This window comes from Cyanistes caeruleus, chromosome 38 (genome assembly GCF_971803275.1).
Source record: "Cyanistes caeruleus chromosome 38, bCyaCae1.hap1.1, whole genome shotgun sequence".
NCBI lineage: Eukaryota > Metazoa > Chordata > Aves > Passeriformes > Paridae > Cyanistes > Cyanistes caeruleus.
In genome coordinates, this window is record NC_141739.1 from 60,785 (window position 1) to 73,106 (window position 12,322).

Here is a 12,322-nt window from a genome sequence, read left to right on the forward strand (position 1 = left end):
GAAAGAAACAACGGCTTCTCCCGAAGGTTCCGGGGCCCGAAAGTTTCCGGAGTGACCCCGAATGACCCCAAATGACCCCGAGTGACCCCAAATGACCTCAGAGTGACCGCAGAGTGACCCCAAATAACCCCGAGTGACCCCAAGATCTGAGGCAAAGGCAGGAATGGGGGGAGAGGAAAAACCCGGGAAAAACCAAAGGGAATTTGGGGGAAAAAAATGGGGAAAATGGGAAAAGGAAAGGAGTGGAAAGGTGGAACTGGAAACTGGGGGAAAGAAGGGAAAAAGAATCAGAATAAAAAGGGGAAAAATGGAAAAAAAACCAGGAAAGCCCCAGGAAAAGCAGGAAGGGCCAGGAAAAGCGGGAAATCTCCGGGAAAAGCGGGAGGAAATGGGAATTATTCCAAGAGGCCGGAGTCGCTGTCGAGGTTAAAAATAATCTTTGTTGTGGGAGAGGGGCGGAGGCCGAGCCCCGGGCTCGGGGAATTTGGGGAGTTTTTGGGAATTTGGGAACGCCGGGGGTCACTGGGAGCCGCCGGAGTCGAAGGAGCCGAAGAAAGGGGGCCAGGGGGGGCCCTGGGGGTAGAATTGCTGCCAGCCCGGGGGGCTCTGCGGGAACGGAGACAAATCCCGGGATCAGCACCCCAAAATCCCGGGGATTCCGCCCAAATCCCAAACCCCTCCCGGCGCCCAAAGCCCCACCCTTCGTCACCCCCCAAATCCCCGTTTTCCTCCCCAAATCGCATTTTTCTCCCCGGTTTCCCCCCTTTTTCCCCACGAATTCCCTTTTTTCCCCCCAAATCCCATTAAATATTCCCAAAATTCTCTTTTTCCCCCCAAATTCCCTTTAAATCCCAAATCCCTCCCCAAATCTCTTTAAATCCCCCCAAATTCCCATTTTCCCTCCCCCACCCCAATTCCGATTTTCCCTCCCCCAATCCCACTTCCCCTCCCCCCCCCCCACTTCCCCTCCCCCCCCCCCGTTTCCCCTCCCCCCCCCCCGTTTCCCCTCCCCCACCTGGAAGGGGCCGTAGCCGGGGCCGAGGCCCTGCCCGGGCTGGGGGAGGGGCTGGGGGGAGGGGAAGGCCCCGCCCCCCCCGAAGTAGCCGGGGGGGGGAGGGGCGAAGCTCTGTCCGTAGCTCTGGGGGGGGTAGGGGAGAAGGGGGGGAGGGGTCACCCCTGACTCCACCCCCGAATTTCGGGCACGGGGGGAGGAGTCCGGGGTTTTTCCCCCACTCGCCAAAATTCCCGATTTTCCCCCCAAAATTCCCATTTTTTCCCCCCCCAAAATTCTGTATTTTCCCCCCAAATTCTGTATTTTCCACCCCAAACACCCCCAAATTCCCAGCCCAATCTCCCTTTTGCCCCAAATCCTCCCCTTTTCCTCCCAAAATCCCCCCAAAAATCCACCCCAAATCCCCCCAGACCCCAAACCCACCCAGAACCCCCAAAATCCACCCCAAAACCCCCCAGACTCCCCCCATCCCTCCCCTCCCACCTCCGAGGGGCCACAAATCCCCCAATTTTGGGCTTGTGGGGGATTTTGGGATAATCTGGGGGGATTTTGGGGCGCTTTGGGGGGATCTTAGGGTGATTTTATGGGGATTTGGGGTATTTAATGTGGGTTTGGGGGGATTTTGTGGGAATTTTGTGGGTTTTGGGGGTAATTCGGGTGAGTTTGAGGATATCTGGGGGTAATTTGGGGTGTTGGGGCTATTCCAGGGAGGATTTTAGGGTAATTTGGGGCATCTCAGTGAGATTTGGGGCATTCGAGTGGGATTTGGGGTGTTCCAGTGCGATATTTTGGTATTTCACTGGAATTTCGGGGTATTCCGGTGGGGTTTGGGGTATTCCAGTGGGATTTTGGGTTATTCTGGTGGGATTTTGGGGTATTCCAGTGGGATTCTGGGTTATTCTGGTGGGTTTTGGGGCACCAGGGGCCGCTCGGGGGACTCTGTGGGGCTCGGGGTGCTTCGCGCTCCTCACCTGCGGGCCCTGTCCGTAGGCGGCCGTGGGGGAGGGGGCGGCGCTGGGGGGGCTCCCCCCGGGGCTCTGGAACCCCCCCGAGGCCTGGGGGGGAGGGGGAGGGAGGGGCAGGGTGGGGGGAGGGGCGGGGGGGCGGCCCCGCCCCGAGGGGGGGGCAGGGGCGTCCCGGGATGGGGGAGGGGCGCCGCCCCAGCGAGGGGGAGGGAATCCCCCCCGGGGGTACCCTGTGGGGGGAGGGGACACGGGGTCACCCGGGGGGCACCGTGGTGGCCCCTCCCCCCCTTTGTGCCCTCCCCACCATTGTCCCCCCCCCCCCCCCATGCTTGGGGTGGAACCACCCTGGGTAAATCCTATGGGAATTCTATGGGAGAACCCAATGGGAACCCAATGGGAATCCTATAGGGGAATCCTACAGCAACCTGATGGGAATCCTATAGGGGAACCCCGAGTGACTCCTATGGGAATCCTACAGGAACTGCATGGGAATCCCATGGGAATGCTTTGGGAACCCAATGGGAATCCTGGAGTGGAATCCTACGGGAATGCTATGTGAACCCCACAGGAACCCCACGGGAGCACCCCCAGCCGGACCCCACGGTTCCCCTCCGGTCTCGGGGCTCTCACCGGTGCCGTTGCCGGCCCCACGGAACGCTCGCGTTCCCGGGAAGCTCCCGGTGCCGCGGCCGCGCTCCGGGCGCCGCTCGGCGCTGCGACCCTCGCGGTTGTAGCGGCGCACGAGCGCGGCCGCCTCGGCCCGCGGCAGCTCCACGAACTGCACGGCCTCCAGGAACTCGCCTGCCTCCGGCAGCGTGAAGTTGGCTACGGGATAACGGGATACGGGACTTGGGGACCCCAAAAATCCCCCAACAAAACATCCCGAAAACTCCTGAGAATCCCCAAAACTCCTGAGAATCCCCAAAACCAGGAGCGGCTGCAGCTCCACAAACTGCATGGCCTCCAGGAACTCGCCCGCCCCATTTTTTTTCCCATTTTTGCCCCGTTTTTTTCCCGTTTTCACCCGGTTTTATCCCCATTTTCACCCCTTTTTCCCCGTTTTTCCCGAAATGCCTGTTTTTCGCCCCAAAGCCCACCCTTCATCTCGAGCACGGCGTGGTCGGGCACGTCCTTGCCCTCCTCGTCAGTGCGCCGCACAGTGCGCTCGCGCAGCTCCTGGTCCGTGGGGCAGATGACGATGGCCTTGCGCTGGAAGCCCTGGAAGGGACGCATCTTCCGCCGCTGCGCCGAGCCGTACACGTTGGTCTGGGGAGGAAAAACGGGAAAATCTGGCGTAAAACGGGGAAAATTTGCATTTTTTAGCGATTTTTTGGGGGTATTTTTGTTGCGTTTGCTGGAAAATTGGAGGTTTCTGGGCGAGAAAAGAGGATTTGGGGATGCATTTTCCACCGTAGGCGTTGGACTGGAGAAGACATCAGGAAAATTGGGAAAAAGTGGGAAAAAATGGGATGGAAAGGGGATTTTGAGGAGTTTTTGGGGTCTTTTTGTTGTGTTTGCCCTTGGGGAGCCTGGGGGGGGACAGGAGAGTGACAGGGGGGTGACAGGGGGGTGACAGTGTCCCCAGGGTGTCACCTGGTCCAGGATGTAGTTGCGGCGCTTGCGGGCGGCGATCTGGATCAGGCGGTTCAGGCACTGCGTCGCCTGCTGGATCAGCACGTCCCAGCGCCCCGCGTAGTTCCGCTGCCGCCGCAGCCCCATCACCTGCGGGCGGCGCCACGGCTGCGGTGCGGCACCTGGGCACGCACCTGGGTGCACACCTGGGCACCTGGGGACCCTCCTGGGGACCCACCTGGGCACCTGGGCACACACCTGGGCACCTGGGGACCCTCCTGGGGCACCCACCTACAGCCGTATCCCTGTGTCACCCTATGTCCCCAGTGTGCCCTGGGTCACCCCGTGTTGCCAGGATGTCCCCATACCCTCATCTTGTCCATGATGGCGTTTGTCCCCAGGATGTCCCCAGGATGTCCCCAGTGTCCCCAGGATGTCCCCATACCCTCATCTTGTCCATGATGGCGTTTGTCCCCAGGATGTTGTACTTCTTGCCGGGGTTGGCGGCCGCGTGTTTCACCGCCCACGTCGTCTTCCCCGCCGCCGGGAGCCCCACCATCATCAACATCTGGGGACACAGCGGGGACACAGGTGACAATGACATCCTAGGGTCACCTTGGACATGGGACACCCTCAGAGCCACCCCGGTGTCCCTGTGTCCCAGCCCAGCAGGGTCTGGGGACACCCTGGGGACATCCTGGGGACATTCTGGGGTTGCCTCGGGGATGGGACACCCCCAGCATCACATCCCCATGATGTCCCCAGTGTCCCCAGGATGTCCCCAGGGTGTCCCCAGGGTGTCCCTGATGTGCGCAGGGTGTCCCCAATGTCCCCACCTCGCACTCGGCCTTGCTGCTGGGCCCGCGGGTGCCGCGCAGGCGCTGTCCGAGGGGCAGGTGCTGGATGAGGGTGAAGCCGGGGGGCAGTGGCCGCAGGGGCTCCGGCCGCTGGCCGAAGTTGAACTCCACGGCGCAGTTCTTGACCAGCACGTGCGGGAAGAGCGGCCGGCCGGCCAGCGCGTCCTTGCGCACGCGGAACGCCACGCCCTGCCAGCGCCCGTTCTTGAGGAACGACAGCTCCACCTCCTCGCCCGCCTCAAAATCCTGCAAGCACCGGGGGAACGGGGGGAAAAAATGGGGAGAAATCGGGGAAAAATGGTGAAAAAGTATCAGAAATGGGCAGAAAGGCGGAGCCAGCTGAGTTGTGGGAGCAGAAAAAGCAAAATCCCAAAATCCCAAAATCTCAGAGGAGTAAAAGCACAAAATCCCAAACTCTCCAAATTCCAGAATCCCAAAATCTCCTCTGGGAGCGACCTCAGGGGCCCCAGGATGCCCTGGTCACCCTGCGGCCACCCTGAGGTCACTGGTCACTCTCCAGCCACCCAGTTGCTGTCCCCAGGTGCGTCTGTGACATGTCCCAGGTGTCCCCAGGTGTCCCCAGGTGTCCCCAGGTGTGCCCCTCACCGCCAGGCAGGCGATGACGTCACTCTCTCCGAAGGTCTCTCCGTAGCTCTGGAATTTGGCGTCGGTGGATTTGCGGCCGGTGCCGCCGTAGCCGTAGGAGAAGGGCTCCTCCCCTGGGGGGGAAAACCGGGAATTCGGGAAAAGGACGGAAAATTCTCCACGGGGAGAACGGAATTCCCAACCTGCTCCCCACAGGGATCCCAAAATTCCCCTGTTTGGGACAAAAATTCCTGGTGCAGAGCCCAGAATTCCTTCGGGGGAGCCCCAAATGCAAAGAAATTCCCTTCACAAATCCCAGAATTCCAGGGGGAAGGAGACAGCGGGGGACATTTGGGGACACTGGGACACTCACCCAGCTGGGTGCTGCACGAGTCCAGGGACCAGCCCACTCTCACCACGTGGGGGTCGGGCTCTGAGGACGGCAGGTGCTGCACTGAGATCTCCTCCATCACCTGAGGGGACAGAGGGGACACTGGGGACACCTGGGACATCTGGGGACACTGGGGACATCTGGCTCCTGTCACTGGGCCCTGTCACTGTCACCCAGCACTGGGCTCCAGCATCACCACTGGGACCTGTCCCTGTCCCCATGTCCCTGTCCCCAGCCCCTGTTCCATGTCCCAAATCCCAGCATGTCCCCAATCCCTGATCCCAGGGTGTCCCCAGGGTGTCCCCAGGGTGTCCCCTCACCTTCATCTCGAAGCAGACGCGGCCCTGCCGCACGCCGTAGGTGGCCCTGGCCCCTGACCACAGGTAGGCGAAGCCCTCGATGGTCAGCGGGTGTCCCCCGTACCTGTCCCGCGCCACCTTGAAGTGCAGGTCACAGTTATCTGTGGGGACAGCGCGGGTCATGGGGGGACAGCGGGGGGACAGCGGGGGTCACATGGGGACGTCTCAGGGACACTCACAGGTGTCCACGGCCACCAGGGAGTCGTCAAAATCCTCCTCCTCCTCCTCGGCCGGCGGCTGCGGGGAGCGACCCCTGGGGACAGGGACGGGGACACGGATTTGGGGACAGGAACCGGGCTCAGGAACGCAAACCTGGGCTCGGGGACCCGCCACAATTCGGGGCCAGGAATGGAAATTTGGAGATGGGGAACAAATTTGGGGGCTCAGGGACACGGATTCGGAGGGCAAGGACCTGATTTTGGGCTCAGGAACCAAAATTCCTGGTCCTAACCCCAAACTGGGGGGTCCTGACCCCAAATCTGGGGGGGTCTTGATGCTGAATCAGGGGGGTCCAGGCCCCCCATGGAGTCTGGGGGGGTAAATTTGGGGGGGTCTCCCCTCACCTTTTCTCCTCACGGTGCTCGTAGTAGCCCCTCCCCCGATCCTCAAACGGACGCTTCCGGCTCTGGGGGGGCTGGGGGGGGTCAGGACCCCCCCCAAAATTCCCCCCAGCCCCTGAGGGGGGAGGGGTGGTATAGGGAGGGGGGGTGTTAAAGGTGGGGGGGGGCATGGAGTAATTAGGGGGGGTGCTGTAATTAGGAGGGGGAGGGGCGCTGTAACTTGGAGGGGGAGGAACGCTGTAATTTGGGGGAGGGGCGTTGTAATTTGGGGGAGGGGCACTGTAATTTGGGGGAGGGGCACTGTAATTTGGGGGAGGGGCACTGTAATTGGGGGCGGGGGGGTACCCCGCTGGGGGGGGAGGGGGGGCTCCGTAGCCCCCCGGAGGGGGGGGAGGGGTGGGGAAGGGAGGAGGAGGGGGAGGGAGGCCATAAGGGGGTGTGGGGAACGTGGGGGGAGGGGGCACGGGGTAATTTGGGGGGGGGACTGAGGTGGGGGGGGGCAGCTCATCCGGCTTCGAGTTCATCTCTGTGGGGAGGGGGAGAGAGGAGATGGAGACCCCTCCCCAAATAGAACCAGAGACCTCCCAGAGAATCCCAAAATGCCCCCCAAAAACCCCCAAGCACAACCAGAACCCGCCCCAAACACACCCAGAGACCCCCCCAGATACACCCACAGCCCCCCAGAGCCCCCCAACCCCACCTGGAACAGGACAGGGGGGGGCCCTGCCCAAATCTCCCCCTCCCCACACCCCCGGGCACCCCCAAATGCCACCCCAGAGCCCCCCAACCCCACCTGGGGGCAGCCCGGGGGGCTCCTGGTCCAAGGCTCCCCTCTCGTAGCCCGGCTCAGCTTCGGGCTCGTGACCCTCGTAGGGTTGGTAGCCCTGGGACTCCTGGTGGCCCTGATGGTCCTGGCCCTGGTGGCCCTGGTAGCCCTGGGGCTCCTGGCCTTGGTGGCCCTGGTGGCTCTGGTAGCCACCCTGAGCCTCCTGGTAGCCACCCTGAGGCTCATGGCTGTGGTTGTCGAGGTCGTCTGGGGGGAAAAAAAGGAGAACTGGGTCAGGGAAAAGCGGCCAAATTTGGGGATGGAACCCCCAAAAATCAGAGTTGTGGGGAGAGGGGGACAAGGGACGAGCCTGGGGGGACAGGAGGGATCAGGACCCTCAGGAATGTGGGGGGGTCTCATTCCCCCAGAACCGGGGGTCTTGGGGATCCCATTCCCTCAGGCCGGGGGTCCTGGGGGTCCCAGGCCACTCAGAACCGGGGGATCCCATTCGACTCGGAACCGGGGCTTTTGAGGACCCAGAGTCGCTCAGAACCGGGGGGTCCCGTTCACTCGGGCCGGGGGCCCACGACCAGCCGCCCCCCTCAGGGCCAAACCCTCCCCCTGAGTGAAGGCTCGCTCCAAGCCTCTCACGGAGAGCCCAACAAATCTCCCACCCACCCCATCCCAACCCTCACACCGCGTCCCCTTCTCCCCCTTACATCGGTCCTCAGCGCCCACCGCGTCCCCCCGCCGAGCCCCTTCGCTGTCCAGCGCCGCTTGCAACCGCTCGGCCAGCTCGGCCTTGAGCCCGCGGGTGTCCAGGCCGCGGCGGCCCAGCTCGTCCCGCAGCTCCTGCACCCGCAGCCGCCGCGCCTCCATGGCTGCCCCTCACGGCCCCTCACGGGGCCCGATCAAAATGGCCGCCACCGCTCCCCCTTCCCCGGCCCGGGCCGCGCAGCGCCGTAACGCGCGCTGCCATTGGCCGTTCGCCCCACGCGACGATGTAACGACGGTTTCCATTGGTCAGCAGTCTCCCACCGCCCCCCGGCTTCCCGCCCGGTTAAATCTCTCTTCTGATTGGTTATTTTCGTGATGTGGGCACGGGCACTCCCACGGCGGTTCCTGCGCGTGGGGCCGCCCGTGTTGCCTGGCAACGGGAGCCGCGCTCTCATTGGCTGGGGCCATCCGGGCGTGGTCTGAGGCCACGCCTCCGCTCTGACCACGCCCCCGAGCCCCCAAAATTCCCACGGGCCCCCCGAGACCCCCCCAAAAACCCAAACCCCCCTAAAACCCCCCCCAAACCCCCCTAAAACCCCCCTAAAAACCAAACTCCCCCCAAAAAACTCAAAACCCCAAAAAAAGTGAGGCCGGTACAGGACAAGGAAATTTATTGGGGGTGCGGGGGTTTTGGAGGGGTCCAGAGGGGGGTCCCTTCATTTTGGGGTGTCCCTGGGGGTCCCAGTACCTTTAGGGGGGGGTCCCTTTATTTTGGGGGTCTCATAATGCCCAAGTACCTTTGGGGGGCGTCCCTGCTTTTTTGGGGAAGGTCCTGGGGGGGTCCCTTTATTTTGGGGGGGTCGCAGGGGTGCTCCAGTACCTTTGGGGGGGGGGTCCCTCCTATTTGGGGGGGGGTCCTGTCCCTCGAGGGCCCCCCGAGTCCGTCCAGCGTGCGGGGGAGGGAATCCCCCCAATTTGGGGGGTGGAGGTCCTTGGCAGTGCCGCAGCTTTATTTTGGGGGGGGGGGGGTTTCCTCATCACGCCCCCTCCTCAGAAGCCCCAAAGTCGGGGGGGATCCCCCCAAAATCGGGGGGCTTCGGGCACAGCACGTAGCGGCCGGGCCCGCCCGCCTCGCTGCCGGGGGGCTCCGGGGGGGAGTCCGGGAGGGCTTTGGGGGGCTCGGGGGGGCCCCCGGCGGCCGCCCCTCCCCCCCCCCGGGCCATGTTGACGTAGAGGGGGTCGGGGGTCCCCGGGGGGGGGGGCAGCCCCCGCAGAAGCCCCCCCAGGGCTCCCCCCAGCTCCTCGAAGGTGGGGCGGGCGCGGGGGTCGGCGGCCCAGCAGCGGCGCATCAGCGCGTACCTGCGGAAATGGGGCGGGGGGCGTCGGGAATGGGGCGGGGGGCGTCGGGAATGGGGCTGGGGGTGTCGGAAATGGGGCTGGAGGGGTCAGGAATGGGGTGGGGGGTGTCGGAAATGGGGTGGGGGGGTCAGGAATGGGGTGGGGGGTGTCGGAAATGGGGTGGGGGTGTCGGAAATGGGGCGGGGGGTCAGGGGTCACTCAGAGGTGCGGTGGACACTGCGGGGGTTTGGTGGGTCGGGGTCACTGGGGGGTTTGGGGGTCAGTGGGGGGTCAGGGGTCACTCAGGGGTCACTCACAGGTGCGGTGGACACTGCGGGGGCGCCCCCAGCCGCCGCCCCCCCCTCAGGAACTCGAAGACTTCGCTGTTCTCCAGCCCCGGGTACGGGGTCAGGCCCCGGGCAGCGATCTCCCACATGGTCACTCCGAATGACCACTGCGGACACGGAGAGACCCCGGAGTGACCCCGGAGTGACCCCGGAGTGACCCCGCGGCACCTGGGGCAGTTTTGGGGGTTTTGGGGTCTCACCACGTCGCTCTTGGTGGTGTAGACGCGCTCGGCCAGGCTCTCCAGGGCCACCCACTTGACGGGCACGGGCGCCCCGCGGCCCTGCCGGTAATACTGGGAGCCGCCCACCTGCTTGGAGAGCCCGAAATCGGCCACGCGCACCCGGAGCCGCTCGTCCAGCCTGGGGACACGGGCACGGCGTCAGCGCCCCGAAACACCGACACCCCAAAACCACCAATTCCCCAAAATCACCCAATCCCAGTCATCCCCCAGATCCACAAACCCCCAAACACCCAAATACACAAATCCCAAACCCCCAAATACACAAACCCCAGATACACAAATCCCAAATCCTCAAATACCCAAACCCCAAATACACAAATCCCAATAAACCCTCAAATCCCAAACCCCCAAATCTCAAAACCCCAAATCCCAATAAACCCTCAAATCCCAAACCCCCAAATCCCAATAAAGCCTCAAATCACAAACCCCAAAGTCCCAATAATCCTCCAAACCCCCCAAACCCCCAAACCCCCAAATACCCAAATCCCAAATACCCAAATCCCAATAAAGCCTCAAATCCCAAAATCCCCAAACCCCCAAAATCCCAATAATCCAAATAATCCCTCAAATCCTCAAGAGTCTCCCAAAACCCAAGATCCAGACCCTGCCTTGATGTCCCCAAATGTCCCCCAATGTCCCCCAAATGTCCCCAAATGTCCCCAATGTCCCCCCTGTCCCCCCCGTGTCCCCCCGTGTCCCCACATGCAGTTCCGCGCCGCCAGGTCCCGGTGCACGAAGTTCCTCTGGCTCAGGTAGCTCATCCCGGCCGCGATGTCGGCCATGAATCCCAGCAGGGTGCGCGGGGACAGCGCCTGCGACAGCCCCAAAAATCCCAAAATATCCCCCAAAACCTCCCCGGAACGGCGCCGGGAAAATCCCCCCCCCGAAACGCCCCCAAATCCCAAAAAATCCCCCCTCAAAACCCCCCAAATCCAACTCCAAATTTACCTTGAATCCCGCCCCCAAACCGGCCCCAAAATTCCCACAAATCCACCATAAAAAATCCACCCCAAAATTCCCCTCAAAATTCCCCCAAATGCCCCCAAAATCCCCCCAAATCCACCTCAAAATTCCCCCAAATCCCCCCAAAATCCCACCCAAAATTTGCAGGAACCCCCACAGGGCCCCAGATTTGGGGTTTCTGGGGGGTTTTGAAGGGGATTTTTGGGGTTATTTTGGGGGGGATTTTGGGGAGGATTTGGGGGATTTTGGGAGGATTTTGGGTGGGAATTTTGGGGAGGATTTTGGGGAGGATTTGGGGGGGATTTCGGGGGCATTTTGGGAGGATTTTTGGGAGGATTTTGGGGGTGTTTTGGGGTTTTGGGGAGGGGTCTCTCACCGTGGGGGGGTCCCCGAGGCGGGCGCAGAGCAGGAAGCTGTGCAGGTCCCCGTGGGCCATGAAGGGCAGGAGGACGATGGGGGCGGGGGGGGCCCCCTCCGAGCCCCTCCCCCACGGCTGCAGGCAGACCCCTGGGGGGGGGGGAGGGGCGAGGTCAAGCCCCGGAGCCCCCCAAATTTGGGGTTCAGGACCCCCGAAATTGGGGTGTGGAACACCCTGAACCCCCTGCCAAATTTGGGCGTGAACCCTGCCAGAATTGGGGATGGGAACCCCCAAAAATGGGGCTCAGAACCTCCAAAAATGGGGCTCAGAATCCCCCAAAAATGGGGCTCAGATCCCCCCAAAAATGAGGCTCAGAACCTCCAAAAATGGGGCTCAGAATCCCCCAAAAATGGGGCTCAGATCCCCCCAAAAATGAGGCTCAGAACCCCCTGAACTCCCCCAAAACCGGGGGGTCCTGGGGGGATTCAGGGGAAAATTCTTGTGGCATTTTTGGGGTGACTTTGGGGGATTTTTGGGGGGTCTCTCACCGATCAGCTTCATGACGTTGGGGTGGTCAAACTCCTTCATGCAGGCGGCCTCGCTCAGGAAATCCTCGAGCTCCCCCCGCGAGCAGATGGCCACTTTGGGGTGAATTTGGGGGATTTTGGGGGAAATCCGGGCAAATTCCAGTATTTGGGGGTGGATTTTGGGGGGGTTTTGGGGCCCTCACGTTTCATCGTCTTCACGGCCACGCGCAGCACCCCCGAGTCCTGGTGCAGAGTCCCCTCCACCACCGAGCCGAACTCTCCTGGGGTTTTGGGGGGGTCCCAGAGGGGTTTTGGGGGATCCCAAGGTGATTTGGGGGAGGTTTGGAGAGATTTTGGGGCTTTGAGGGGATCTGGGAGGGTCCTGAGGGGTTTTGGGGGGGGATTTGGGAAGGCCCCAGGGGTTTTGTGGGCTCCAGGGGGCTCCAGGCTGATTTTGGGGAGTGTTTTGGGGGTCCCCGAGGGTTTTCGGGGTTCCTGAGGTGATTTTGGAGTGTTTGGGGGAATTTAGGGGGCTGCTGGGGGGACTTTGGTAGGCCCCAGTGGATTTTTGTGACTTTGGGGGGTCCAAGCTGATTTTGGGGTGTCCCAGGGAGTCCCAAGTGGATTTTGGGAAGATTTGGGGGGGATTTGGGGGATTTTGGGGGTATTGGGGTGGATTTGGGGTGGTTTTGGGGGGGATTTGGGGGATTTTGGGGGGATTTTGGGGGGATTTTGGGGGGATTTGGGGGATTTTGGGGACCCA

At 62.4% G+C, this 12,322-nt stretch overlaps 2 protein-coding genes across 4 annotated transcripts in view; both read right to left on the reverse strand.

The window, feature by feature from the left end:
* Positions 1-90: 90 nt before the first annotated feature.
* On the reverse strand, positions 91-8,028 carry HNRNPUL1 (heterogeneous nuclear ribonucleoprotein U like 1). 3 transcript variants are annotated; one of them, XM_086872039.1, is made up of 15 exons: positions 7,787-8,027; positions 7,095-7,334; positions 6,305-6,827; positions 5,921-5,994; positions 5,703-5,842; positions 5,365-5,464; positions 5,013-5,125; positions 4,386-4,652; positions 3,995-4,117; positions 3,571-3,699; positions 3,075-3,243; positions 2,608-2,802; positions 1,984-2,207; positions 1,016-1,138; positions 421-606 (listed from the first exon to the last, which is right to left on the reverse strand). In XM_086872039.1, exons 1-15 carry the CDS (start codon positions 7,944-7,946, stop codon positions 520-522), a joined length of 2,667 nt encoding a protein of 888 aa, XP_086728165.1. In that variant the 5' UTR covers positions 7,947-8,027; the 3' UTR covers positions 421-519. The 3 variants fall into 3 exon arrangements, with proteins under 3 accessions (XP_086728163.1, XP_086728165.1, XP_086728164.1); XM_086872037.1 differs by lacking the exon at positions 1,984-2,207 and having other exon boundaries at positions 91-606; positions 7,787-8,028; XM_086872038.1 differs by lacking the exons at positions 421-606; positions 1,016-1,138 and having other exon boundaries at positions 1,612-2,207; positions 7,787-8,025.
* A 410-nt stretch (positions 8,029-8,438) lies between these two features.
* Positions 8,439-12,322, reverse strand: part of SPTBN4 (spectrin beta, non-erythrocytic 4) — a 35,983-nt gene continuing 32,099 nt past the window's right edge. Inside the window, exons 49-55 of the mRNA XM_086872021.1 lie at positions 11,763-11,840; positions 11,581-11,673; positions 11,051-11,181; positions 10,414-10,523; positions 9,670-9,829; positions 9,440-9,576; positions 8,439-9,143 (exon numbers count right to left, since the gene is read on the reverse strand). Coding sequence (XP_086728147.1) covers positions 8,822-9,143; positions 9,440-9,576; positions 9,670-9,829; positions 10,414-10,523; positions 11,051-11,181; positions 11,581-11,673; positions 11,763-11,840 — 1,031 coding nt within the window. The 3' untranslated portion in view covers positions 8,439-8,821. The remainder of the gene's footprint in view (positions 9,144-9,439; positions 9,577-9,669; positions 9,830-10,413; positions 10,524-11,050; positions 11,182-11,580; positions 11,674-11,762; positions 11,841-12,322) is intronic.